Here is a 25,796-nt window from a genome sequence, read left to right as displayed (position 1 = left end):
AATGCAGACCAACCACAATTTGATTCTCTTAATTTCTCTTTTGCTCCACGTTCCATCTTCCTTCAATTCATTGATCATACACTTTAACTCTGCAATCTCGATTGAAACCTCACATTTGGCATTGTTTATTTCATTGTCAATGCTGGAGATTTTCGGCTTAGCGTCTACAACCTCTTCGTAGACACAATCTTCAACCCATTTAAACAAATGGCCCTGCGATCACGTTGAAAATGCATTACCGACCAAACCAAAAAAACACTAAATCAAATCTACTTACATCATTCAAGGTTGGACAACGGAAGAACGGTCTCCCTGGGTTCTGCTTCGTCTTCGATGTGAGAATGACAACGTCTAAGCCGCAGTGACACTTTGAAGGAAACCCGCGGAACTCGCAACCTCCATCTTGAACACACGAATTGCAACTCATATCTCTGGTAGAATTGGAGAATTCGATGAAAAAAACAAGATTTCGAGCTCAAAAGGAAGATAATGCTAAGAATTGATGAGAATTGAAAATTTTAGGGTTTGAAATTGAATTGGGGATTTCTCAGAATTGGGGATTCTTCAGCTTTTAGAAGTTTCGATTAATCTCTAAACGACGCCGTTTTGGGCATTAACGGAGGTGTTAACGGGTGTTAACGGGTGTTAGCGGATCTGTTAACGGCTTGGTGTTTTGGCGTGGTCAACGATTTTGTAATGTGCTAAATGGAAGTCAACGTATTTGTCATGTTTAAATTGGCCATTTATGAAGTTGGTGTGGCAAATGGCCACAATTTGAAAGTTGGGCTATTAAATGACATTTTTCCCGATAAATATATAGGAAAATTTGTCAAAATAAATAAATATTTTGACATGCTGCAATGACAGCCTCAATAATCTCAGTGAGTCTTTTAATAGGACTATTAGACAGGCTAGGAGAAAGCCTTTGTTGGATTTGCTAGAAGACATCCGGAGGCAATGCATGGTGAGAACTGCAAAGAGGTATATCATTGCTGACAGATTGAAGACAAGGTTCACAAAGAGAGCCCATCTTGAGATTGAGAAAATGATAGCTGGGGTTGGAAATTGTGAGAGATATATGGCCAGAAACAATTTGCATCAAATAGAAGTGAATGGTGTTAGTTACTTTGTAGATATGGAGAAGAAAACTTGTGGTTGCAGGAAGTGGCAGATGGTGGGGATCCCTTGTATTCATGCGGCATCTGTGATAATAGGAAAAAGAGAGAAAGTTGAAGACTATGTCAGCGAGTATTATACAAAGGTAATGTGGCGAGAAACATATAGGGATGGTATTAGGCCTGTCCAAGGGATGCCATTGTGGCCTAGAACAAATAGGTTGCATGTCTTGCCACCACCATGGAGAAGAGGCAACAGAGAAAGGCCTAATAATCATGCTAGGAGAAAGGGAAGAAATGAGACTGCTTCTTCTTCTAATAAGAACAAGATGTCACGGGCAAAGAGAATCATGACATGCTCTAACTGCCTGCAAGAAGGGCATAACAGGCAAGGATGCAAAAATGCAACAGTCTTGAATCCACTACCTAGACCAAGAGGAAGACCAAGAAAAAGGCCGGTATGGTTTTAAGCTTTTTATGTTTTATAACTCACTGAATTCATGTGTTTTCTGTTTTACAACTCACTGTTTCATGTGACAACTCACTGAATTTATTCTAATTTTTGGTAGGCGCCATAAGTGCTTGCAACATTTTCTAGTCAAGCTCATCCTGGATCACAAGAGCAAGTGCAAGGCTCACAAGGATCACAACCTCATCTTGGCTCACAAGGACAAGGGCAAGGATCACAAGCTCATCTTGGCTCTCAACAAGGATCACAACCTCATTTTGGATCACAAGGATCACAACCTCATCTTGGCTCACAAGGACAAGGGCAAGGATCACAAGCTCATCTTGGCTCTCAACAAGGATCACAACCTCATTTTGGATCACAAGGATCACAAGCTACATCATGGCATCGATCACACGGTGCACAAGCTCATCAAACGCATGGAGCAGATTCACAAATTCAACCAGAAGCACAACCAGAAGGACAAGGATTTGGTAGATTTGCATCATGGTTTCAGTGTTCCACTTGATAAAGATTTTCTGAAGTTATTTTGTTTCTGAACAAAACCTTTCTATCGGAGTATTTTGGTCTGTTTGAACCTAACTTGTTGTTGTTTGGTTTTTCTACGACTTGTATTGTTCTTGTATTGTTCTTTTTGTTTAGTTGTATGAATGGTTGTTGGTCTTTCTGACATAACTCTTATTGATCAACAGAAGACAAATTTGTATTTCCATTACCAAAAGCACAACTCACAAGGATCACAAAGCCATAATAGCATTACATTAAAGCAAGACACAACACTAAAGACACAAACAACTAAAACTCATACCAAACAACTAAAACTCATACCAAACAACAAAGAAACTAGTAACCTAAAACAAGATTCTGGTTTTTGAGACCAAACAACAGTAAGATCACAATTGCAGTAACAGTTAAACAAATGCAGACCAACCACAATTTGATTCTCTTAATTTCTCTTTTGCTCCACGTTCCATCTTCCTTCAATTCATTGATCATACACTTTAACTCTGCAATCTCGATTGAAACCTCACATTTGGCATTGTTTATTTCATTGTCAATGCTGGAGATTTTCGGCTTAGCGTCTACAACCTCTTCGTAGACACAATCTTCAACCCATTTAAACAAATGGCCCTGCGATCACGTTGAAAATGCATTACCGACCAAACCAAAAAAACACTAAATCAAATCTACTTACATCATTCAAGGTTGGACAACGGAAGAACGGTCTCCCTGGGTTCTGCTTCGTCTTCGATGTGAGAATGACAACGTCTAAGCCGCAGTGACACTTTGAAGGAAACCCGCGGAACTCGCAACCTCCATCTTGAACACACGAATTGCAACTCATATCTCTGGTAGAATTGGAGAATTCGATGAAAAAAACAAGATTTCGAGCTCAAAAGGAAGATAATGCTAAGAATTGATGAGAATTGAAAATTTTAGGGTTTGAAATTGAATTGGGGATTTCTCAGAATTGGGGATTCTTCAGCTTTTAGAAGTTTCGATTAATCTCTAAACGACGCCGTTTTGGGCATTAACGGAGGTGTTAACGGGTGTTAGCGGATCTGTTAACGGCTTGGTGTTTTGGCGTGGTCAACGATTTTGTAATGTGCTAAATGGAAGTCAACGTATTTGTCATGTTTAAATTGGCCATTTATGAAGTTGGTGTGGCAAATGGCCACAATTTGAAAGTTGGGCAGCTATTAAATGACATTTTTCCCGATAAATATATAGGAAAATTTGTCAAAATAAATAAATAAATATATATATATATATATATATATATAGGTGGTTTTCAACAATAGCCATAAATTCTGAAATAAAGAAAGTAAGTTTTTAATACAAATTCATATAATTTATGGTTTATAAAAATTCATATATTTTTATGGTTTATACAAATTCATAAAAATAATATGGTTTATTACTATTAACATATAATAATATAACAGTAACACCACTTATGTCACAATCACCAAATTACATATAAATCATCAATTCATCAAAAATGAGGAATACAAACTAAAGGCTGTAACTAGACTGAGGAGTACATAATCTCTGAAGCCGTCTCCTACGATATCTCCACGCCACTTGAATCTGCCTAGCAGCTCGTAGCCTCCAATATGGAGAGTCGTACCTTATGGCTCCTTGGACTCTATGACTCCTCAAGAATCTCGAGAACAAGCTTGTTACGTCTTCAAGATCTGCCACACTCAGCGAAAATGCCTCCACATTTGTCACACACCTAACATTTCTGTTGCTAAGCAATCCCTTTGATGGCATCCTTATCCTCGTCCCATCTGAAGATTTCAACACATATTCAGTTCCAAGATTTTCCTTAATGAACTGTCATCTAAGGAACAAAAAAGTTTGAGATTTATGAACACATAAGAGTCAAAAGGGATGGTACCGGGGTTTACAGAAGAGCGTTCGAGGCACCAAGTGAGGAGTTCTTCACCACAAACATCGCCTTCATATAAAGGAAGAACAGAACCGTCTTCTCCAATGCTCTCCATCTCACCTCTCACTATGAATACCATTTTCTCAACTAGACCTCCGCGGTGCAACACTGTGCTACTCCCTATGTATGTCCTCTGTTTCAGCCTCTCACGGATTGCATCTAAGATTGGTTCATCCATCAACGAAAATATTCTCACCTGCAAACCCATTCACATTTCAATAATATTCTCAGCAATGTTTAATCTGTGGTCTCTAAGTATTACTTCGGTTTCAGCACCAGTTACTGTACAGCTAGATTCCAGAAGTAGCTCTTTGCAACAATATGGAATTGGGATCTATGCACACAGAAGTTTCACATGTCTTTACCTTCTTGAGAAATTTAAAGAGGTGTCGTCTTATATCTCTTTGGAGATCTTCAGGCATGTTCTCAAACAGCAATTCTTCGTTAACGCCTCTAGTAGCAGCCCAGTTGAACCGCTCTGCCTCTCGCACCCTCCTGAAAATGTTGAACCATTATTCAGTTAGTTTTATAGTGAAAATACTGAAACTGAGACCAATGTGACTCTTAAGAAAAAGAATAATCAAAGGAGAAGGCAAATGTTTTTTAGGCATAGTCCACATACTTTCTTATACCATCTGGCAACCGTCTATGGCTCATCCATTGCTCCACATCACGCCGTCTTAGCGTCATTTCCAAATTCCTAATATGGACAAATCACAATCACCAGAGTACTTAGTGATTATAAAACCAACCATTATGTCTTGAAATATCTATTTTTGTACAATGATTGAATTGTTTACCTTTTACCAAGAGCTTGAAGGAAATTTTGCATATTACCAATAAGAAGCGCAAAAAGCAAAAGCCCTAGTCCAATGATACCCATAGTAAAGAAGACCTCCCCTAGAAAGTAGCTTGGGACTTGGTTTCCAGCAAGAGTGCTTATTTGCTGAAAACCCCAGAAGAGAGAGTAACTGTATCTTGTGAAGAGACTAGAATGATTGGTTAGATTGACTGCTTTTAAATAGATTCCATAAGGAAAACCATCTTCTTGGAAACAAGCGTTGGCACTCGCATTATCTCTCCAGGTTGCTCGTACTAACACAGTGCTATTTCCATTACCACAATCTATAAGATCTTGACATTCACGCTCAAAATTACCGCAAGCATTTCGAAGGCATTGATTAACTCTCTGAAAGAGACAAAAAGAAAAAGGGAAACAGACAATGAGAAGAATCAATATAAATCACTTTAAATATATGTATCTTCTGCTGATCAGGCCAACAATAAGAAAGGACATTATAAGTTTTGAGACTTTAACATACCTGCAGACCGAAAAGGTACCAGCAAGAGCCAACAACATGTCCAGCAAGCATGAAAGTGAGAAGATTAATAACAAAATTAGCCCAAGCTGACTCAAATATGAATCCGGTAGGTGTTTGTCCAGCAAGAAATGGTAGAAGTCTATATAACTTCGGAATGTATTGGAAAAGAACTGCAGCTCGTAGAAGGTTTTTCGCATAGTTTGCCCCGGATGCACCCAAATGTTTTGGTATTATCCATAAAATCAATATCTGTAAACAAAACAAAACATGAAAAAATAAATGAACATCTTCCGATTACCATTACCTAAAACCAGTAGTAGCTCTAACATTATAATACCTGTGGAAGTGGCATCACTATGAACAAGTCAAGGAAAAACTTTCCTCTAAAGTAATGAAGGGCAATTTTTTTGGGATGACTAACTAACTGGCCAGCACCAACTACCGTAGACTCACGAGCTACGTAGGCCAATCGGAACTGTAACAAATATGGAAGAAGTGAGCATTAAAGCCAACATATTTTTTTTTAAAAAGAGATGGAGAAATGTAAGCAAAGGAAAAACACCTGAAGTAGAATGTTCATAGTGAATATAACATCTGTTACACTTCTAACAGCTACAAATGCTTTAGTCATCGGCCAATCAATCATAATGCATTTGTTTTGCTACAGTGAGAAAATAAAGATGGTCAAAAAAGGTGGTTAAAAGGCAAGATAAACAACACTTTAAGAAGCAAAAGATAGAGAGAGATATCTCTGAAGGAAAAGCATACCTCTTGGACTTTTATGAGGAAGAAGAAGAGAGGATCTATAAAAATAGCTAACAAGCATGAAAGGGCGAAGAATTTAGTCCAGGTTTGAACCTCTTTGGCATGAGGATTCATGATTCCAGGTAAGTATCTATTAACAGAGGAAGCAAATCTCCTTGCCCAACCTTTAGCATCATCATACAGAGCATTATGGAACTAGCAAGAAAAAAAAAAAGTCTCTGTTTCAACAACATTTACTTGAGCCTGAAGCTATTTTTGTGAATGTGAAGTAGAAAAGAATCAAACTTTACCGTGGAATCAAAAAGGGCAGAAACTCTAGAAGTAGGGATTTGAGCAGCTTTACGGTTGTAGTAAGAAGGGCAAGTAGTACAGTAAGGATCATTACACATCCCTAATTGTCCAGACCTCAAGAGATTTGCGTGTTTCAAAACGAACTCATCGTCTGAGGATTTTTTATGTTCAAGAGCAGCAAAAGAAGGATACCTCTCAGGCTGAGAAGAGACACCAACGGAATCAGAAGAACCAGAAGAAGGATGAGGAAGAAAGAGAGGTTCAGGTTTGCGAGTAGAGGTAAGAGGACCACTCATTTGAACTAAAGGAGGACGTCTCTGAGTTCGAAGAGGACCCGTGTAGCCTAAAACCACAGTGGAATTGTCAAATCCTTCAATGGAGGAAGTAGGGTTTGAGAGAGAAACGCTACGACTCCTGGAAGTGAAAGCTCTGGCTCTAGTACGAGATGATGGGTCTGAAATTGGAAGCATGGGAATATCATCGTTTTCGTTGTGGGAAGCCATTTCTTGACCAAAATCAAGGTTTCAAGAAGAAAGAAAACACCCCAGAAACAGAGAATCTAGGGGATAAGGGGGAAATCTGAGGCGGAGAAGGAAGTTTGAAGCAGAGAGTTTTAGTAATTTTGATAAGAAGAAGAAGAGAGAAATATGAAAGGAGAAGATGACCAAGTCAGGGGTCTTCTTCTTCGTAGCCCAAGTCAAGGAAGTGTATTATTGTAAATTAAAACTCATGTCTGGAAAAGTCAAACACGGACTTTTATTACATTGTTTATTTCATTGTCCGTGTAGGCAGGCTTCTCTCTCTCTCCTCTGTGTATTTTATTTATGGAAATGAATCTTACCAATTAAATAGTGGAAAATATTTAGGGAAATAAATGATGTTATTTATTTTCCTTTTGAATATTCACGGTTTTGTAAAACTCGTCAACTTGTCACTTAATTGGATTACCAAAGAAAATCTTGTCACTTAATTGGAGGTAAAGTGTCATTAAATATATGATTGCTTCTCTTTCTTTATCTTACTTCTTTGAGTAACTAAAAAGAATGTACAAAAAGGCAAAATCATTCATTACCAAGGCGGAAGAGTTAAGACAATATAAAATAATGGGCCGAAATTATAAGCCCAAGTACTCAAGCTACGTGGTTTCAACTTTTTAACTCGAATGGGTTTCACTGTTAATGTAATTTTTTCATTGGTTAACGATAAACCGCCAAGGGACCTGAAGTGAAATTATAGTATGATTGGAAAAACAGCAAAAAGATGTATATTTAACAGCCACTAAGCTTTATACGTAAACCAAATATCATCAATTTATCATCCAATCTAATTGTTGGAACTAGACTGAGCAGTGTAAAATCTCTGAAGTCGTCTCTTTCGGTATCTCCAAGCCACTTGAATCTGCATCGCTGCTTGTAGTCTCCAATAAGGAGACTCGTACCTTATAGCTCCTTGCACTCGATGACTCCTTAAGAATCTTGAAAACAAGCTTGTTACATCTTCAAGATCTGCTACACTCAGCGAAAACGCTTCCACGTTTGTCACACACCTAACATTTCTGTTGCTAACTAATCCCTTTGTTGGCATCTTTATCTTAGTCCCATCTGCAAGTTTCATGCTTTTTCTTAATCAAGTTTCTTCTAAAAAGATTTATGTTTCGAGTTTCTAACCCAAAACATTAAGACTTATGAACACTTAAGAGTCAAATCTTATTAGTACCGGGGTTTATAGAAGAGCGTTCGAGGCACCAAGTGAGAAGTTCTTCACCACAAACGTCGCCTTCTGATAAAGGAAGAACAGAACCGTCTTCTCCAATGCTCTCCATCTCACCTCTCACTATGAATACCATTTTTTCTACTAGACCTCTGCGGTGCAACACCGTGCTACTCCTTATGTATGTCCTCTGTTTCAGCCTCTCACGGATTGAATCTAAAACTGATTCATCCATCAACGAAAATATTCTCACCTGCAAACACATTAACAGTTGGATTCAGAACTAGCTTCTTGCAACACTGTGGAGTCTAGTACACAAAAAGAATACTGATTAATGCTCTCATGAGGCTGTTGCTTATTACCTTCTTGAGAAATTTAAAGAGGTGTCGTCTTATATCTCTTTGAAGGTCATCAGGCATGTTCTCGAATAGAAATTCTTCGTTAACTCCTCTAGTCGCAGCCCAATTGTACCGCTCAGCCTCCCGCACTCTTCTGAAAATGTTGTACAATGATTGAGTTGATTAGTTTTGAAGGTCACATTACATAGCCTGAGAAAATCAAAATGCCACAGTGCACAGACTTTCTTATATCTTCTGGCAACAGTCTGTGGCTCATCCACTGCTCTACATCACGCCGTCTCAGCATCATTTCCATCCTCCTAAAACAGAACATGCATTAGCCAAGAAATCCACCATCTCTTTTAAGAACTTTTCTTTTGAAACATTGTTGCTGAAATGTCTTTTACCTCCGATCAAGAGATTGAAGGAAGTTCTGCATATTACCGATAAGCCGCGCAAAAAGCAAAAGCCCTAGTCCAATGATACCCATTGTAAAGAAAACCTCCCCCACTGAGTAACTTGGGGATAAGTTTCCAGCAAGTGTGCTTATTTGCTTTCAGAATTGAAAACAATTTCGACATTAGTTAAAGAGTGATTCAAAGACTAATAAATGAACTTAGATAGAGCCCAACTTACTTGGAATCCCCAAAACAGAGAATAACTGTATCTTGTGAAGAAACTAGATTGATTGGTAAGATTCACTGCCTTCAGATAGATCCCATAAGTAAAACCACTCTCTTGAAAACAAGCATTGACACTAGCACCATCTCTCCAGAGAGCTCTTTGTGACTCCGATGCATAACTTCCACGCGAACAATCGATAAGATTTCTACGTTCATCCACAGAAATATTCCAAGCATTCAGCATGCATTTCTTAACTCTCTGAAAAGAGCAAATCAAAGAGAACAATCTTTAAATCACTTGATCATAGCTATAAAAATAATCTTCAAAGACACTAATGTTTCTTATATACCTGCAGACCAGAAAGATACCAGCAAGAGCCAACAGCGTGACCAGCAAGCATGAAGGTGAGAAGATTAATAACAAAATTAGCCCAGGCTGACTCAAATATGAAGCCGGTCGGTGTTTGTCCAGCAAGAAGAGGTAAGAGTCTATATAACTTTGGAATGTATTGAAAAAGAACCGTAGCGCGTATAATCTGTTTCTCATATTCTTCCCTGCGTGTGCCCAAGTGTGCTGGTATTATCCATAATATCATTATCTGTATAAAAAAGGAGAAATCTAGCGTTTGAAAGAGATCTTCGAGTTAATAAAACTCAGAGACATTTGAAGGTTATTACTACAATACCTGTGGAATGGGTAACACTATGAACAGATCAAGAAAAAACTTTCCTTGGAAGTAATGGCGAGCAATTTTTCTTGGATGATCAACTAACTGGCCGGCACCAACTATTCTAGATTCAGGGGCTACATAGGCCAACCTAAACTACATGACATATGATGACCAAAGAACCGTTAAAGCCAATAAATTTCCTTAGATAGAAGATATGAGCAGAGGAGACAGACCTGAAGTAGAATGTTAATGTAGAATACAAGATCCGTTATACTTCTAAGAGACACCAATACTTTAGTCGCACGCCAATCAATCGCTAAGCATTTGTTGTCCTGCAGTAGTAAACTCATGAAAACGTATACAGTTGCAAGAAGGAGATGGATAGAGCAAGAGAAGGAAACATACTTGTTGGATAAATAAGAGGAACAAGAAGAGAGGATCTATAAAAATGGCCACTAAGCTTGAAAAGGCTAAGACTCTAGTCCAGACTTGAACGAATTTGGAATGAGGATTCATTATTCCAGGTAAGCATCTACGAACAGAGGAGGCAAATCGCTTAGCCCAACCTCTAGCATCATCATACAGAACAGTGCGAAACTAAACAAGAGCAAAAAAAAGGAAAAATACTCTTTGTGTCAGCTGCTATATCTAACGTTTACTTGAGTCTCAAGGTAAGTAGAAATACATACCCTAGAGGTAGAAACTCTGGAAGTGTGAAATTGAGCAGCTTGGCGGTTGTAGTAAGAAGGGCAAGTAGTGCAGTAAGGATCATTGCACATCCCTAACTGTCCAGATCTCAAGAGATTTGCGTTTTGGAAGACAAAATCATCTTCAGGTGGAACATTAACGGTAGAGGAGGAGGAGGAATCAGGAGGTTCTTGAGGAGAAGGAGAGAAGAGAGGTTCTGTTCTGCGAGTAGAGTGAAGAGGACCACTCATTTGCACTAAAGGAGGTCTTATTCGCTGGGTTCGAAGAGGACCTGTGTAACCTAAAACCACACTCGAGCTGTCAAATCCGTCAAAGGAGAAAGTTGGGTTTGAGAGAGAAACACTACGGTTCCTGGAAGTAAAAGCCCTAGTGTGAGCACGAGGTGTTGCTTTTGGAATTGGAAGAATGGGAAACTCGTCGTTCTCGGTCGAGGAAGCCATTTTTTTTCTAGAAACCCTAAGATTCGAGGGATTATAGGAGAAAAAAGAAGCAAAATGATGACAGAAAGAAGAAGAAAGGAGGAGACGATGACAGAGACTTGGGTTTGGTTATGTAGCCCGTTAAGGCGTCAACGGTCAAGCAAGTGTGGAGGATGTTTTATAAGGAAAAGAATGACAAAAAAAAATTAGAAAACTCGATTTGTTAAAATGAAAAAATAAAATTAGAAAAGAAATGTTACATTTTAGATCTTGTGTTGAACCCATCAACGAAAGCTGAAAAGGAATTTGTTTTAATAAGTTATCAAAGCAAAAAGGTTTGAAGAGAGAAAACCTCAAGAAGCTGCCTCTTGTGTTACTTTATCCAAGACATCTTTCCAAAGACTATGAATAATGATTTCTGAGCTTGCAATTTCTCACCAAACACACAGTTGAGCTTTATTTTAATGCAATTGTCTCTCGTATACTAATAAAATAATTAAGAGTGAGAATAAACAGAATGTGAAAATAGAAAAATAGCTCTACTTTACTTAACCAGGTCCTGCTTTATAAAACGCACGTTTTTATTTATTTATATTAAATTATTTCGATCAATAATTGACAATTTGACACTAGTTTATGGCCTATTCTGGATATAAATTGTCAGAATCTAAAAACGTAACGGCTTTGATTTATTAAGCCCAACAAAAAATGGGCCGACACTTCCAAGCCCAGGTACTTAAGCCACGTGTTAAAATCTGAGTGGAACAAAATCAAATGCTTGTAGCTTTGGCGGATTTTGCCTGTTATATGCTCTGCACTGATACAACTGAACAAACGTGTCAGCTATCTTCTCTCCCTCTCTTTCACTATTTCTGGGTTTGTATCTTTTTCCCACTCCAATCCTTCACTAATCTCGATGATCAAAAATATCCATTTATTATCTTCTTGGAAAAGCCATCAATGTCTTGATCTATGCATTATTCTCATTTTCCCTTTACAAAAATCACTAACTAAAACAAGTATAATATTTTTCAGGATGAAGAACAAAGCATCCATGGACGCTACTCATCCTCCACCGCAGTTGCCATCTCTCTCTGGTACGGTTCCTCTTCCATTTTCTAATTCTCTTTTCGGAGCTTTTTCACATTTTCAAATTTTCAAAAACAAAGCTTGCTACAGAAAACAGTGGGCCCCCCTTTTTCTTTCTCTTTCTCCTCTGTTTCTTTGTCTTTCTCTCTCATCACTTCTTGTCTGAAAATGTTGGAAACAGACCTTGAAGCTCGGATGCAAATCCTGCGCGAGTCTGGTTTTGAAGAAAGCCAAGGAGATGATGATACATTTGGTCAACGAGCTGAATGGTTTTACCAGAGACGACCTCTGCTTCTCAAGCTTTGTCTTGACCTGTACAACGGCTACATCACTCTCTTGGGTCGTTCTTCTCATCAGACCAGACTTAAACCCACAACTTCTATTCCCAACCAGCTTCTCCAAGATGATGATGACTGCATTTCAGACCTTGATTCCGTTAGTGAGATCAGTTCCGAAGTCGAAAGCACCTTATCCTTTCAACAGATGCAAGATTCTGCTGCGGTTTCAGAGAAAGTTGAGGAGCTGGTATCCCAACTTGTGACAGCAAGCTTGGACAAAGAGATACTGAAACACGAGTTACTTCACAAGGAGCAACAGTTTCATGAAGCCTCCAAGACTATAGAGCTGTTGAAGAAGTTTGTCATGTTGCTGGAGATGGAGAAAGAAGTGGCTGTGGAGGAAAACGCTAATCTTGGCTACAAACTCACTTCTCTTTTGGAGGAGAACAGAGAGCTAGCGACTGAGGCGTTGTTCATGAAGAATGAGGCTGTTGGGCTCGCTAGGTGTGTGCTTAAGATGAGAGATGATCATTTTCACAAGGTCTGCATTCTCCAGAACCGCATCTACTCACTTCAGGCATCCAGGAACTCAGAGCCTGTCTCTGATAAGGTCTCATCCGGATGCTTTGGCCTGAATAAGCATAAGACCAAAAAGAAGAAGGAGAACAAAACCGAAGAGAAGACTGGATTCAAGTGGTTGAAGAAGCTGAACAACATTAACCTGTTTACAAAGCGCAGCCTTAACCCATCAGCTGCTGCTCCTTCATGCTGCACTTTCGACATGCCTAATTAGCTTAATCCTTTGGTGTACTAGTAAACTAAGAACAATGCATACATGACTATGTATGTTCTATTGCCTTATTAGGTTTCATGCTTTTCAGTGCATCGCCCTGATGCACAGTTTGTTGTATCCTGCAAACAATCTGTGACTCCTCGATTTACAGATGTATGGTTTTCATGACTTACTTATCTAGTAAACACAACAATGTCATGACCTTCCCACCCACAAATGCTTGCTACTTCTATAAATATATTGTATTTCCGAACAAGTTGAGAGCACAATAAGTTAAGAGATGACAATGCTTAATCAGGGAAACCAATTCTCTAGCTTGATTATACTCTATGCCATTTTCTCTCTATCTTCTCTCATGCTAAAATCTGAAGGAACAGAGCATATAGTTGGTGACAGCAGTGGCTGGGAACTCTTTACAAACTATACCAACTGGACACAGGGAAGAGAGTTTCATGTCGGTGATGTCTTAGGTAAATGTTCTAACTCCTGTACTACGAATTCCAAAATACAGTAGCACCAATGTTGTAATCCCATATACCGTCTCTTCTTCAGCAGTCTTCTGCTCCATATCAATGGTAAGAAAATATGATAAGTTGTTTCCAGCATTCACCTTGCTAAATCTGTCTCTCTTCTTCAACAGTATTCAACTACAAAAGTGACCAGCATAATGTTATGCAAGTTAACTCTACAGCATACACAGATTGTGGAATAGACAACTACACATCTCTCTTCACCAAAGGCAATGACTCAATAATCATATCAGAAGTTGGAGAGTTATGGTTCATCTGCGCAGTGGGTGATCACTGTGAAAATGGCCAGAAGCTAAGCATTAATGTAGCTCCTTGAGTACCGTAATAATTATAAATGATAGGCAGCTTGTTGTTTGGGTAGTCTTTAGTACCTAAATAATGTCTTTAACTTGGATAATATCATCTGAATAATATATATACAGCGCAATGTCATTACCTCTTGATACACATACCTTTCCATTCTGGAACACTCAATCTTCTACCCAAAGAAAGAGACATTTATCGAAACAGTGTTCAGTATAAATCCAATACAAATCTCAGTGTCAGAATACTTCTATGTCACATCTACTTCAACAACTTTCTTTTGAAGATTTGCAATCCGGGCCTGCAAGGATAGTTACAACACCAACAATTTTTGGAATTTGTCTCGAACAGAAAATTTGAATCAGATTATGAGATTATAAGCAAAAGCGTTCATCCTTGCCAGGAACATTGAAGCTTATCTTTCGTTAGGCACAACGTGAAACAAAACAAACCTTGAATGGTTTCGATCTGCGAAGAGAAGGATCTATCTCTAGACATTTCAAGTATGACTTCTCTGCAAGATCATATTGACCCTTTGCTACGTAGACATCCCCTTGGCATATATATGGCTAGTAAGTAGATAAAAGTCATAAAAATAGGATTAACATAAGCTTTTAAACATGAAATTCACAAAATGAAAAGAGTATCATTCCAGAGTATACCTCATAATAGTTAGGAGCTAATGCTAGAGCACGGCTTATATCTTCAAGAGCCCCAGAGTAATCAAGCATTCCCAGTTTTGCTACTGATCTGCAATCACCAAATTCCAACAATCTAGTTACATCATACAATCTCTAAAGAAACAGTATCCAAAATATCAATTTAGTGCCTCAACGTACCTGTGTTTGAAGATTCTATGCAAGCCACCGTAGGGTTTCAGCTCTAAAGCCTGCAATCATCCGCATCCATGGTCAAGCTCCATAAAAATCTAGAGCAAATTGCGACAAATATGTAAGTCTAAAGACCTGAGTGAGAAGTGCTTCGGCTTCAGAGAAGTTTCCCGCATCGATTTGATAGAGAGCATTGTTCGTTAGCGCTAAAGCGGTGAGAGCGTCCGTGACGGCGGAGGAGGAAGAAGCTTCACGACCGTCACCACAGAGGCTGAACAAAATTTCAGCAGCTCGAGAAGGGGTGGCGCAGTGACGGAGGATGAGACCTTGAGGAAGAGCCACGAGGTTTGGACCGGAGCCGCATCGGCCGAGGCAAGCGCAGGGAGTGACTCGGAGTTCGGGAGGTGCGAGAGCCGTTAATGTCTCGAGAATCTGGAAAGAGCCTTGTCTCCGGCAGGTGCGATTAGTACAAACGCGAATCTCATTCACTTGTTCTCCTGAGCTCCGGCAGCTCATCGCCGGCAAAGCGACGGAAGACATAACGATAAGAATATCGAGCCACAAGAAGAGAAGATGCGCGCCTGACTAAAATAAACCGAGACAATCAAATTAAAATGTTTAAAACCCGGTTTGACTAAACCGGATTTCACAATTGTACACTCAAATCAAGCCCATTTTGCTTCGTTACACACTCAAAGCCGAATTTTATTTTTTATTTTTTAATTTTTTCGTCAAACACCATTTTATTAAGTTATCACGAAGAGACTCTCTTCTGGGAAGAGCCAATCAGGAACCGATGAGCTTACATGGGAAAAGATACAATTACGGGCTCGGGCTTTCTTAACTAAACAAACAACCCGACCATTAAAAATACGAGGAAAAAACCTAGACTGAAGAGTTACAGCAAAACCCTACGGTGGAAACTTCTGTGTAGACCGAAGAGTTACAGCAAAACCTAGACTGAAGAGTTACAGCAAAACCCGACGGTTTGAGTTTAGGTTTTTGCTGTAACCTAGACTGAAGAGTTACAGCAAAACCCTACGAATAAGCAATGTCTGAAGAATTTCGACCTTTGCATAATACTCTTGAAGAATCCAAATATACCATTAGTAAGTACAAAAGCCAAGATACAACCATTTTGCAATGTAAGCTTCAAAAGACACAAGATGTGGCGATTTCTCTTCACTTGCAACATAATGACCTTGAAGACTGCAGACAATATCAACAAGTCAGGAGCAAACCATATACATTACTAAACAAGTCTTAAGCCTCATCATTGAACATATACAAAAACTGGCAAGGACATGATTAAGAGTTTCAGCAAATCATAATTGTGGATCGCCATCGTCGTTTTGGTTTAAGAAGCGGAAACCCATAATGTATCTGTACTCTCCGGTGCCAAGACAGCGAGAACAGTCACTTAATCCACTCCCTCCACAACTCTTGCACCTGTGACCAAAACACCCAAAACAAAAATCTTTAACCTTCTTTGGTTCTTGAATCAAATAACATAGAGATACAAGCCTCAAGAACATCTTTTGTCTTCAAAATATTTACCATTTAGGCCATTCTCCTTTTGGAAGCATTTCCACATCCACACAATTAGTCCTCCCTTCAATCATGTATCACAAAAAAATAGCAATCAATCATATGAGACATATGAAAGAGAGAGAGAAGTTATTTTCTTTACCTTTCCCACAGCAATTGAAACAGTCGACTCTTCCAGTTCCATGGCAGATTACGCACCGGCCTTTCGCCTTCCTCTTCATACACGTCTTAGCTCCTGACTGTTAACCATTGAATTCATTAGCGCTAAGCTCGTTCTTATTTGTGATATCAAGAGTCTAGAGGTAGAAATTGGGGGGTTTTTGGTTTCAGACCTGAGTTCTAACTATCCATGAAGGTTTGGTGAGATAGAGCCTAGTTTTTCCCTGCGTCGATTTTGAATTTGGAACTCCTTCCTCTGCGCGGACAGCCATTAACGCCGGCGGAGGTAGACACGCGTTCGCCGCCATCTCCGTCACTCTTCAGTTCACATCACAACTGCTCTGTTCATCTTCCTCATTCCAGTTTGTGATAGATTCTCTTTCGGGCCTAAGGCCCATATCGCCGAATTAACCAAACCGGACAAAGCTACTATTGAAATCATAACTGTTGTTATGGAGTATGGTATGGTCTATGGACCAATCAATTGATGTTACTTGTCTAGCAATTCAAAATAATCACACATTGGTGACTTGTATTTTTGCTTTCTTTTTTTTGTCAAATACTCAAGATGTCTCTCTTCCATTGTATAAAAAATGATTTAGTTACAAGCAACCAAAATTGGATTATGAATGAATAAAGAAATAGAAAACAGAAGCAACTTCCATTGTTAGTTTTTGAGTTCATCATCCCATCTTTGCCAACCTGTTGACTATAATTAAAGCCCACATGATGATTTGTTTCCAAAACCTCCATCTTCTCATTCTTCATAGAGTCTCTTCTCTTCCTGTTTCACATTAGAGATTAAAATCACAACCTAAAAATTAAAAGAAGATAAAAAGGAAAAGCCTGAATCATGGCCTTACAGTCGAAAGTAGCCCAGCTTGACGGTGGTGCTATGGTGGTTCTTCTATTCTGGTTTATTTCACTGGAGAAAATCTCATTCTTTTGGTTTGGTTTCTTGAATTCCATCCCCACTGGTAGAGGTACAACATATACATTCTCCTTCATATCTACCGAACCCTGCATTGCACAACGGTTGATGGAAATGATTCAAATCTTTCTTAAAAAGCTTTGTTAATTCTTGCCACAGGACAGACCAGGAAAATTGAATGAATTTCTGATCTAATGATCATACCGGCACCCAAAAATAGATAAACATTTGTTTGGATTTAGAAAGTGAACTTCGTGAAATACCATACCGCACGAGTTCTCGTTTCTGGAGGTGTTACTTGAAGAACATGATGAAGAAGGATCTCTTCGTCAAGTGAAAGAGTTCTAGCTTTCTTTGGAGTTTCAGGCTTATATCCGCTCTCTACCAAGTGACTAACTTTGCAGCTTAGCTGGCTAACTATAGGAGCCGGTTGAATCCCTCCCGGTGAAACCCATCTCTTCTCACTGTATCTAAAACACACACAAACAGAGGAAAAAAGATTCAAGCTAAAGTTGTGTTGTAGCAGATGAGGAAGCAGCAAAGGCAAACACTTTCTAGCATAGAAAAGAATCAATACTTGGCTCTTATAAACGTGTCGCTTGAACTTCTCTCGAAATGTTGAGGTAATTCTGATTCCCAATACTGATTTGCCTTAGCATTACCGGTAGCTACACCGAGAATAAGATGATCAAGCTATGGGATTGATATGAATTCAACTACTGAATAGGTTCATTATACACAAAAGAGGAGCTTACATTTCATGAAAGCAACCTGATCTGGAAGCCATGTATCCAGAGTTATAGACCTTACCTGTTTTTAAAATCAATCAGTATCACTAATTTGTATGATTCATTTTCAACACAAATCAATCAAAAGAGACATGATTTAGAGACCTGTGAGATGTGGACACCGAGGCTACGATGGATTCCAGAGCATTGCATACAAATGAATATCCCAAGGTTCACACTTGCCCATCTTGGTGCCCTGTGAAATAGATAGATCCAACAACACAATGCTCTTATCATTTGTGTTACATGATCATGATGAAAGAGATTATGTTATCATGATGCTTACTTTGATCTACAATCTGCACATTCTCGATTGTCTGGATGCTTTAAAAGTGCTTCCAATATCTATAAACCACACAAATCTCTAACCTTTCAACCTTCCAGACGCAAAACCAATGGTGAAATCGAAAAGGAGGAGAAAAAAAGATGGGACCTTTGAATGCTTGGCGTTGAGCTCCTTGGAAACAGAGGCCTTCCTGTTCATTCTGATAAAGATAACCAGAGAGAGAGAGATAGGGAAACAGAGGCAATGGAAAAATCAAACGAAGTTTGTAAACAGAGAGCCAAAATGGTTTCTCTGTTTTGGTAAAAACCAAACCTTTACCAAAAAAAAATGGTTTCAAGGAAGAACGGATTTGAAGGAGAGGAAAAGAGAGAGAATGAGAAATGACGGTTTCTCGTACCCTTTTATATCTGTCACTGCGACACATCATCTCTCTATTTTTGTTATTTTAATTCCAACATAGAGTCTAAGCCTCCGATTGGTAACCAATTTTGAGGAAAAGAATGAGTAGGAATGTCATGTTTTTTTTGTTCCTCATTTTTTTTTACCATTTATAAGGAATTTTTTTCCATTTTCAGACATATGGGTCCTACATTTTTCCTCTTCATTCCTCAAAAAAAAAAAAATATTAGAACAAAATTGTTCCTCCCCAAAATTGTAGAGGAACAACAAGGAACAAAAATTTAAAATTCGTTTTTAATTTTTAAATAATTTTAAAATAGCTTTTTTGATAATATTTACATTTTTATACATAAATAATTCCTATATTTTTATTATATATTTATGTATAAAAAAACTTTTATCAAAACTTTAATTTAAATGAATCTTATGACTTTGTTTTAAATTAGTATTTATACTAAAATAAATAAATAAATGCTTTCAAGTGAAATTTATATTATTTTAAAATAAAATATTTGAATTTATACTATATTTCTTTTCAATTAAAATAAAACATTAATTTTAAATAAAATTTATAAACTAAATAAAATACATAATTTTTAATAATTATTATGTTAAATATTTGTTCAATTTTTTGGTTTCCATTTACTATAATCATTTGTTCAATTCTTATGTTCCTTTTGGTTCCTGGTTATTGATCATTTTCCTTTCCTTTTTGTTCCTTTTCATTCTTTTTTTTTCCTGTTCCTACTGTTCTTTTTTTTGTCACCAATCGGAGCCTAAGCAAAGCAAGAAAATTGAAACCCCTAGCTCTCGAAAATTGATCACTAAGACCATGGGCAGTGGAGAAAGTGTGAAAGTGGGTGTAAAATTTTTTGGGTGAATTTGTGCAGAGACAAAAACTGGACATAAAATTAGCTAATCAACAATATGGATTTTTGGTCTTTAACAAAGATAAATAAATTAGATAAATGGGTCTCGAGTTCTAAGTAATAACGAAAATGCCACAACTTTATTTGTGCATGCGCGTGGTGGAGATGTTTTTGACTTTTAAGGCATTCGGAAGAATAAACAGACGGTTGATAGAAACAATGAGGTGACAGTTATTAAATGCAATGACTTTATTTGAGCTTTATGAATTTTGAATCCGTAATGAAAGCAGTTTTAGACGGGAATCGAAAAATGTAAACAACTAACATAGTTGCATGGATACCTAATAAATAGTTCTTCGAATTTTTTAAACAACTAAGCTAGTTGCATGGACAACCAATAAATATTATATATGATTTTGACATTTTGTATACATATAAACAAATACATACATAGAGTGTTAAAAATAATTATAGTGTTAAATAATTCGGTCTATGTATACATGTCAATATATATATATATATATAGAGAACGTTATTAACATTTTTGTACATGTAAACACATACATAGAGCTTTATTAACATTTATATATATGTAAACACATATATAGAGCGTTATTTACATTTGTATACTTATATGTACGCTACAACGCTCCGCTGCCGAGTTAACAAGAAATGGGCCAACTTCCCCGAGAATGACGGTTTGGAGTAAACATCGAGTAATTTACCGAAGCACGGACAAATAAGCTCAAGCTCCGACGGTTGCAAAGCCTTGAGGATAACCTTGATCGCATATAGCTTAAAATACTAGTTCACTCGGTCTCCTACTGGCTCTTTTCTATCAGCAAACAAACGAGAAGGAAGTTCCAGAACAGCCATGTCATGCAGAAAGATATATGGGTAATAAGTTGTTAGCAAAGGATTAGATCTGGAATTATAGAGCAGTATACGGGAAAGGCTAAAAGAAAAAATAGATCTGTAAAGGTGGTGTCGAGAAAAGTAGAGATCTAAATAGATCTGTAAAGGTGGTGTCGAGAAAAGTAGAGATCTAATTTATCCGAGGGAGATCTATGATTATACTAGATCGAAACCCATAAACGGTAAAAATCGAAAAAAGACTATTCTGAAAGCGTAACATGATGGCGTTTGGAAATAGGAAAAACAAAAATAATTGACAGTGTTTATAAAACATCGAAAACCGAAAGAAAATGAGAAGCCATTAAACTCGCGAATTCTGTTCTCTGACGAGAACGGCGGTTAATATAACCCCAGAGACGACGGCTTACCGAGATGATAATGCTAATTCCTTCGGAGGGAGAGTTTGATGAAAGAAAAATCAGATGTGAACAGAGAGTTATGGGACTTAGGGTTAACAGTAGCAAGCGCGGAATAATGAAGAGGAAAGAGAGAAGACACCCAAAAGTCGGACTGCGAAAATTAGATAGCTATAACACGCAACAGTTTCTCGAGAATGCCAAAATTCATTGCCTTTGTCTCTCATAATGGGCCAAACTTTGATCTACAGTGCATAAGCGAGTGGGGTTAAAATTGGACAAAAGAGTGGCTAAAATTATCGTTGTCCTAGGCCTTGTGTCAGATTACAAGAAAACTAAATAAGTTCCCCAATAATGTCTCTCACCCAATTATCCCAACTTTTTTTTATTATTATAATTTAAAGAGAGATAGAAAAGAGGGAGAAAAAGAAAGAGAGAGAGAGAGGAAGAGTATGTGTTACACCCGAATGTAAAGTTTGTGAGGAGAGAAACAATTTTCTTTTTTTTTATTACTTCTAACACCCTTCAGCTTGCTCCACTGCTGATGCTCTAATGCTCATGTGAAGATTCCTTCGAAAACCCAATTGAAAGAATCGATTTTTCTTCTCTTTCCGGTGCTAATCGCTCATATCTCCGGCGCCGCAATCGGCTTAAAAAAACCCTCCTTTGCCTTGATTTTGCCTCAGGTTAGCATCTTCTCTCGTCTAACCTAATGGGTTACAGCAACTGTTTTGACAATCATGAATCACAATTCACAAGCCCTTTCATTATCTAAGATCTTTATATACGAGTTACATTCAAAATCGTCATAATGGTAAAAGAAGAAAAATTGAAGCATCATTACACTTTCACATGCTTGAGATATCATTACTTATTTGAGTATTAAGTGGATCCTTGTAGGAAGTTGTCCACCTTTGAATTGGTTGCAGCAGAGAGAAACTTCATGCAAACAGGAGGGTTTACTCCGGCTATAGCGAGCACTGAGCTTGGCAAAGACCAAATGCCATCTCCGCATATCAAACCAGAAGCCACCGCTGTCCCGAAAGCTTCAGCCTTGGCTGCATCTACTCTTTCCCAGATAAAAAGTATCAAACTTCCCACACACATGTCAATTGCAAAGTAAGGTCCCAAGAAAAACGGTATAGCCATTGCCATTGGAAGTGGAATGAACCTTCCCCATTGGCTCTGGAGACTATCTTTTACTATGTTTACTAGAATCGCCACACCGAAGAACGCGTAGCATAGAACGAGACATTCTCTCGGTAGAGATGCGACACCTTCCACTCCTAGTTTAGCCATACTTCGATATACGGTAGCAAATGGAGCAGGGTATTCAGTGTTTGGGAGGCCTAAATCATCAAACGCTTTGTAGAATAGCCAGAACACGCAAGGAGATACCACACAACCCATCGCTGTTCCAATCACTTGGCTCACAAACATTGACTTTGGAGATGATAAAGTGAGGTAACCTGTCTTGAAGTCTTGTGTCAGATCCGAAGCCGTCGAGACTATGTTCATCATGACACCACATGCTGCCAGACCAGCCAGCATACCACCGTGCTCAGAGCCAGCCCAAGCCCCAATTGTGAATATGGCAAGCTTTCCATACGTTGAAGCCAAGGACCAGTCTGTGAGTCCAGCTCCATAAGCGTTGCAGAAAGCCAAGACAGGCGCACAGATATAGATAACCAGAATGTAATACCATCTCAGCTGGTGGAACATGTGAGGGAGTATCGCTGTAGATGTTGCAGCTATTGTGATATAACCTCCAACAGCAAACCAAGTAGGGATTTGGTCTTTGAGGAAGAATCTTGTACGACGTTGGTCATCATAAGATTGCTTTGGGCTTAATGGGGAAGCATGAGGGTCTTCTTCAAGTGTGAAGGAGGTTCTTGAAATAGATGTAGTAGGGCCTCGGAGCTGTACAAATAGTCCTGAAAGAGTCCGGCTCAGCACCTTGCAAAAGTTGTATAAGCCATCTCCTAGGATTATAGCAACAGCTATAAACACCTGGAAGAAAAAGAAAAAGATGGTCCAGTACAGAGAGATTAACTTGAAGCAGAAGGGTGGTCCATAAAGAGAATTAACAGATGAATCCTATGGAGAATTTAGTTACCTTGTAAGCTTGGAGACCATGCATGCTGCTGGATGGGACATTATCAGGGAACCAATCTCCCTTTTTGGTTTCAATGAGGGGCCACATTATCCCCCAAGAGAGGATTCCTCCCAATAGGACAGAGATGTTGATTATATAGGGACATATCATTCCAACACCAACATATGTTGCTGAAAAATCAAAGTAGAACCTGTTTGTACATCAGGCTCTCACCAGAAAGGAACGAGCATTGGTATTACTGACAAAACAATAAGCCAGATTGTGGTTCAACCCAATGCTCTATAATTTCAAGTTACATATATTGTTTATTGAGCTTACTTGTACTGGTAAGCTTTGAGTCCAAATGTTGGGAAGTTGGAGAACCCACAATTTTCTCCTCCGGTAAAGAACCATTGGAAGAAACTCCAGAAGAAGCTAAAAGAGAAAAATTTCCCTAACACCCTCACTTGTTTCCTGATGCAGAGAGCAGCATCGAGTCAAAAGGAAGCAGAGAACTCAAGACTTAAAAGCGCATAAAGTAAAGTGAAAGGTTAGTACTTGGCTAGCTTGGCGCCTTGAGGGGTGTGAAAGCTGTTGATAAGATGAGCTGTTGCAGTGCCACTTGGGTATGTTAGTTTGAAGTCTATTACCATTATCTGCAAAACAAAGAAATTGGCAATGCAAGATCTCATAAACTCATTGTTCCTTTTTGGTTCACAAGAGAGAAAGCAGGAAACAAAAACTGTGACCAACCTTTCTAAGGGGAACAACTGAGAAGAGGCCAAGAAAGCTGACAACAAAGAGGAAACCGATAATCCAACCCAAAGAAGGGTCCTTGACGCCACGAGAAACATCTCCTGATTGGGTCGCAATTCTTTCACTCATGCCAAAGAGGTATGTCCCAAACCCTCCTGTATATTTTCATATGCCCAAGTAGATGCATTTATTATTAAGCAAAAACCTTAACATAACTAACTAGAAGGAGGAGAGAGAAAGCAGGTGAGTGATGAGTACAAAAGACACAAAAGGATTTGTACTTTTATATCAGAATATCACAAAACACACACAAGCAAAACTATGGCATGATACAATCAATTTCTAACTCAATTATCTGGTTCAATGTGAAGATGAGTTTTCTTTACCGCTGAAAGCAATGCCAGAAGAAGCAACAACACAGGTCTGAATTACAGTATTCTCCTGGCGAGTAAATGGCTGTTTCAAGAGACCAGACCTATGGAGCATCTTGGTCCATGTCTTGACAAAGAAGAAACCCAGAAGACCAGCAGAGACATTGAGCGACGGTATGATTCCCGTTGTGAGGTTAAGCTTCATAACAATGAAGCTAAACAAGATGCTAAGCATAAAGCTCACCACAAAAGCCCTCAACGTCAACTGCTTCGTCCACGAAGGTACTTCTCTACTCTCAAAGATCTTCTCCACAGATTCATCCTCTTCTTCTTCATCTTCTTCAAAATTCTTGTTCTTGACTTTCTCTGATTCTGGACTAAAACCAGTTTCCTGCAACTCATGTTCCATAATCTGACGATCTCTGTCAGGAGTTAGAACTCCCTTTCTCATTCTTTCTCTCTTGTTTTCTCTGTTTCTTAGATCTAAGAGAGGAGGAGAGATGGTGGAGGAAGTATTATTGGAACGAGAATCAAAGCTCGAAGGAGTCAACTTGGACTCGTTTTTTACATTCTGACAAATCAGATAGCTTTATGCTACTTTATTACTTAAAATTCTTTGTCGGTATGTCTGTTAACAGCTAATTATCTGGCATTTAAGTTGTTAATGTTTTTACTAAATCAACACCATTAGGCTTTCTAATTTCTTAATTAACTCATATCCCTATCCAACGTGCTTGGATCTAAATATCTTCAATCATTTTATATAAACAGTATTTTGAGTGCTCTCCAGACCACAAAGTGAATAAAAAGTTTGCACCTCTTTTTATTAAAAGATAATGACAATTTGAAGATAAGGAGAGATATAGAAAACCAATGGTGTGTTGTTTATTTCCTTCATATCAAAATGGCATATATATATATATATTTCTCAATAATGAAATGGGAAAAAAAATAGAGAAAAGGACCAATCTATAAATTATATATTCCATAAACACTACAATCTAATTTACATGTGAGGAGTGAGGACCACACTCTTACAGATCTTTTTTGAACTTTTGATTTTTTTAAGAAAACACTAGGAGACACAACGGTTCAATTTCTAAAAATGTCATAGTTTTGTTTTGTCGATAACGCTTATAAAAAACTTGTCATTTTTTGCAAATTTCTTTGAGAAAAAAAACAAACAAAAACTAATCTTTTAGCCAGTGGAGCTGTGATTATAGAATCTTGAACATTGTGAAGCAGGTCTTGAGAGCAGAGGTGCAACTTCGATCGGACACGTGGACAAACCAACGACTGGATCTGTCTCCATACAGTTATATGACAAACAGAGCGAAACAGAGTCTGGTAGTTGGAGACCAGAGTTCCAAGGGAATCTCGTGAAGTAGTTATGTTGCAAGAAGAGCTGTTTTGTTGTACCGTTGACTAAGCTCTTGACGTATTCCTCTGGAATGTCTCCTGTGAGACGGTTATTGTTCAAGAACAGAGCCTCTGCTCCGACGAGCGCGGGAGGTAACTCTCCGGAGATTGAGTTATGGCTCAGATCAACAATGGAGCCCTGAGGTAATAATGACGTGGCGGTTGAGGTGGCGATGGATGTGAAGTTGTTTCGTT

At 38.4% G+C, this 25,796-nt stretch overlaps 10 protein-coding genes and 1 long non-coding RNA gene across 14 annotated transcripts in view; 2 read left to right on the top strand and 9 right to left on the bottom strand.

Moving 5' to 3' along the window:
* Nucleotides 1-2,310: 2,310 nt before the first annotated feature.
* Nucleotides 2,311-3,125, bottom strand: LOC110230463 (uncharacterized protein At1g43920, Chloroplastic-like). The gene is made up of 2 exons (XM_021033578.1): nucleotides 2,780-3,125; nucleotides 2,311-2,715 (listed from the first exon to the last, which is right to left on the bottom strand). Exons 1-2 carry the CDS (start codon nucleotides 2,927-2,929, stop codon nucleotides 2,428-2,430), a joined length of 438 nt encoding a protein of 145 aa, XP_020889237.1. The 5' UTR covers nucleotides 2,930-3,125; the 3' UTR covers nucleotides 2,311-2,427.
* Nucleotides 3,126-3,480: 355 nt separating this feature from the next.
* On the bottom strand, nucleotides 3,481-7,120 carry LOC9319146 (probable cyclic nucleotide-gated ion channel 20, chloroplastic). Its single transcript, XM_002883034.2, has 10 exons — nucleotides 6,417-7,120; nucleotides 6,130-6,321; nucleotides 5,924-6,022; nucleotides 5,699-5,836; nucleotides 5,362-5,610; nucleotides 4,840-5,228; nucleotides 4,662-4,739; nucleotides 4,405-4,534; nucleotides 3,989-4,235; nucleotides 3,481-3,878 (listed from the first exon to the last, which is right to left on the bottom strand). The coding sequence occupies exons 1-10, from the start codon at nucleotides 6,918-6,920 to the stop codon at nucleotides 3,601-3,603; spliced, it is 2,304 nt and encodes a 767-aa protein (XP_002883080.1). The 5' UTR covers nucleotides 6,921-7,120; the 3' UTR covers nucleotides 3,481-3,600.
* A 493-nt stretch (nucleotides 7,121-7,613) lies between these two features.
* Nucleotides 7,614-11,328, bottom strand: LOC9321290 (putative cyclic nucleotide-gated ion channel 19). Of its 2 annotated transcripts, none has more exons than XM_002883033.2 (11): nucleotides 10,449-11,328; nucleotides 10,165-10,356; nucleotides 9,993-10,091; nucleotides 9,775-9,912; nucleotides 9,439-9,687; nucleotides 9,102-9,347; nucleotides 8,873-9,018; nucleotides 8,708-8,785; nucleotides 8,490-8,619; nucleotides 8,134-8,380; nucleotides 7,614-8,018 (listed from the first exon to the last, which is right to left on the bottom strand). In XM_002883033.2, the coding sequence occupies exons 1-11, from the start codon at nucleotides 10,905-10,907 to the stop codon at nucleotides 7,741-7,743; spliced, it is 2,262 nt and encodes a 753-aa protein (XP_002883079.1). In that variant the 5' UTR covers nucleotides 10,908-11,328; the 3' UTR covers nucleotides 7,614-7,740. The 2 variants fall into 2 exon arrangements, with proteins under 2 accessions (XP_002883079.1, XP_020889109.1); XM_021033450.1 differs by having other exon boundaries at nucleotides 10,165-10,291; nucleotides 10,449-10,632.
* A 134-nt stretch (nucleotides 11,329-11,462) lies between these two features.
* Nucleotides 11,463-13,231, top strand: LOC9321289 (kinase-interacting family protein). 2 transcript variants are annotated; one of them, XM_021033536.1, is made up of 3 exons: nucleotides 11,464-11,762; nucleotides 11,922-11,983; nucleotides 12,157-13,222. In XM_021033536.1, exons 2-3 carry the CDS (start codon nucleotides 11,923-11,925, stop codon nucleotides 13,044-13,046), a joined length of 951 nt encoding a protein of 316 aa, XP_020889195.1. In that variant the 5' UTR covers nucleotides 11,464-11,762; nucleotide 11,922; the 3' UTR covers nucleotides 13,047-13,222. The 2 variants fall into 2 exon arrangements, with proteins under 2 accessions (XP_020889196.1, XP_020889195.1); XM_021033537.1 differs by having other exon boundaries at nucleotides 11,463-11,983; nucleotides 12,157-13,231.
* A 14-nt stretch (nucleotides 13,232-13,245) lies between these two features.
* On the top strand, nucleotides 13,246-14,014 carry LOC9319145 (mavicyanin). Its single transcript, XM_002885176.2, has 2 exons — nucleotides 13,246-13,516; nucleotides 13,687-14,014. The coding sequence occupies exons 1-2, from the start codon at nucleotides 13,327-13,329 to the stop codon at nucleotides 13,890-13,892; spliced, it is 396 nt and encodes a 131-aa protein (XP_002885222.2). The 5' UTR covers nucleotides 13,246-13,326; the 3' UTR covers nucleotides 13,893-14,014.
* LOC9319144 lies at nucleotides 13,949-15,367 on the bottom strand. The gene is made up of 5 exons (XM_021033553.1): nucleotides 14,845-15,367; nucleotides 14,719-14,768; nucleotides 14,542-14,629; nucleotides 14,332-14,448; nucleotides 13,949-14,180 (listed from the first exon to the last, which is right to left on the bottom strand). Exons 1-5 carry the CDS (start codon nucleotides 15,247-15,249, stop codon nucleotides 14,130-14,132), a joined length of 711 nt encoding a protein of 236 aa, XP_020889212.1. The 5' UTR covers nucleotides 15,250-15,367; the 3' UTR covers nucleotides 13,949-14,129.
* A 396-nt stretch (nucleotides 15,368-15,763) lies between these two features.
* On the bottom strand, nucleotides 15,764-16,820 carry LOC9319143. The gene is made up of 4 exons (XM_002883031.2): nucleotides 16,590-16,820; nucleotides 16,400-16,496; nucleotides 16,267-16,321; nucleotides 15,764-16,158 (listed from the first exon to the last, which is right to left on the bottom strand). Exons 1-4 carry the CDS (start codon nucleotides 16,722-16,724, stop codon nucleotides 16,035-16,037), a joined length of 411 nt encoding a protein of 136 aa, XP_002883077.1. The 5' UTR covers nucleotides 16,725-16,820; the 3' UTR covers nucleotides 15,764-16,034.
* A 101-nt stretch (nucleotides 16,821-16,921) lies between these two features.
* LOC9319142 (probable ADP-ribosylation factor GTPase-activating protein AGD15) lies at nucleotides 16,922-18,869 on the bottom strand. Its single transcript, XM_002883030.2, has 8 exons — nucleotides 18,569-18,869; nucleotides 18,422-18,480; nucleotides 18,241-18,331; nucleotides 18,103-18,157; nucleotides 17,925-18,015; nucleotides 17,616-17,817; nucleotides 17,280-17,436; nucleotides 16,922-17,200 (listed from the first exon to the last, which is right to left on the bottom strand). Coding segments are annotated over exons 1-8 (708 nt in total). The 5' UTR covers nucleotides 18,620-18,869; the 3' UTR covers nucleotides 16,922-17,198.
* A 1,339-nt stretch (nucleotides 18,870-20,208) lies between these two features.
* Nucleotides 20,209-21,341, bottom strand: LOC110230471. Its single transcript, XR_002333579.1, has 2 exons — nucleotides 20,973-21,341; nucleotides 20,209-20,519 (listed from the first exon to the last, which is right to left on the bottom strand). It is a non-coding gene; the product is annotated as an uncharacterized LOC110230471 (long non-coding RNA).
* Nucleotides 21,342-21,703: 362 nt separating this feature from the next.
* On the bottom strand, nucleotides 21,704-24,830 carry LOC9319141 (probable metal-nicotianamine transporter YSL5). 2 transcript variants are annotated; one of them, XM_021033451.1, is made up of 6 exons: nucleotides 24,198-24,830; nucleotides 23,809-23,966; nucleotides 23,614-23,711; nucleotides 23,395-23,529; nucleotides 23,077-23,266; nucleotides 21,704-22,970 (listed from the first exon to the last, which is right to left on the bottom strand). In XM_021033451.1, exons 1-6 carry the CDS (start codon nucleotides 24,631-24,633, stop codon nucleotides 21,843-21,845), a joined length of 2,145 nt encoding a protein of 714 aa, XP_020889110.1. In that variant the 5' UTR covers nucleotides 24,634-24,830; the 3' UTR covers nucleotides 21,704-21,842. The 2 variants fall into 2 exon arrangements, with proteins under 2 accessions (XP_020889110.1, XP_020889111.1); XM_021033452.1 differs by lacking the exons at nucleotides 23,614-23,711; nucleotides 23,809-23,966; nucleotides 24,198-24,830 and having other exon boundaries at nucleotides 23,077-23,246; nucleotides 23,395-23,480.
* A 304-nt stretch (nucleotides 24,831-25,134) lies between these two features.
* The window catches only part of LOC9321288 (DNA damage-repair/toleration protein DRT100), a 1,682-nt gene continuing 1,020 nt past the window's right edge, over nucleotides 25,135-25,796 (bottom strand). Inside the window, 1 exon segment of the mRNA XM_021033506.1 lies at nucleotides 25,135-25,796. This exon segment is cut by the window's right edge and continues 108 nt beyond it. Within this exon segment, the coding sequence (XP_020889165.1) occupies nucleotides 25,381-25,796 (416 nt within the window). The 3' untranslated portion in view covers nucleotides 25,135-25,380.

Source organism: Arabidopsis lyrata (genome assembly GCF_000004255.2).
Source record: "Arabidopsis lyrata subsp. lyrata unplaced genomic scaffold ARALYscaffold_3, whole genome shotgun sequence".
NCBI classification, from domain to species: domain Eukaryota; kingdom Viridiplantae; phylum Streptophyta; class Magnoliopsida; order Brassicales; family Brassicaceae; genus Arabidopsis; species Arabidopsis lyrata.
The sequence above is the reverse complement of the archived record's forward strand: the minus strand, read 5'-3'. Positions and strand labels throughout refer to the sequence as shown.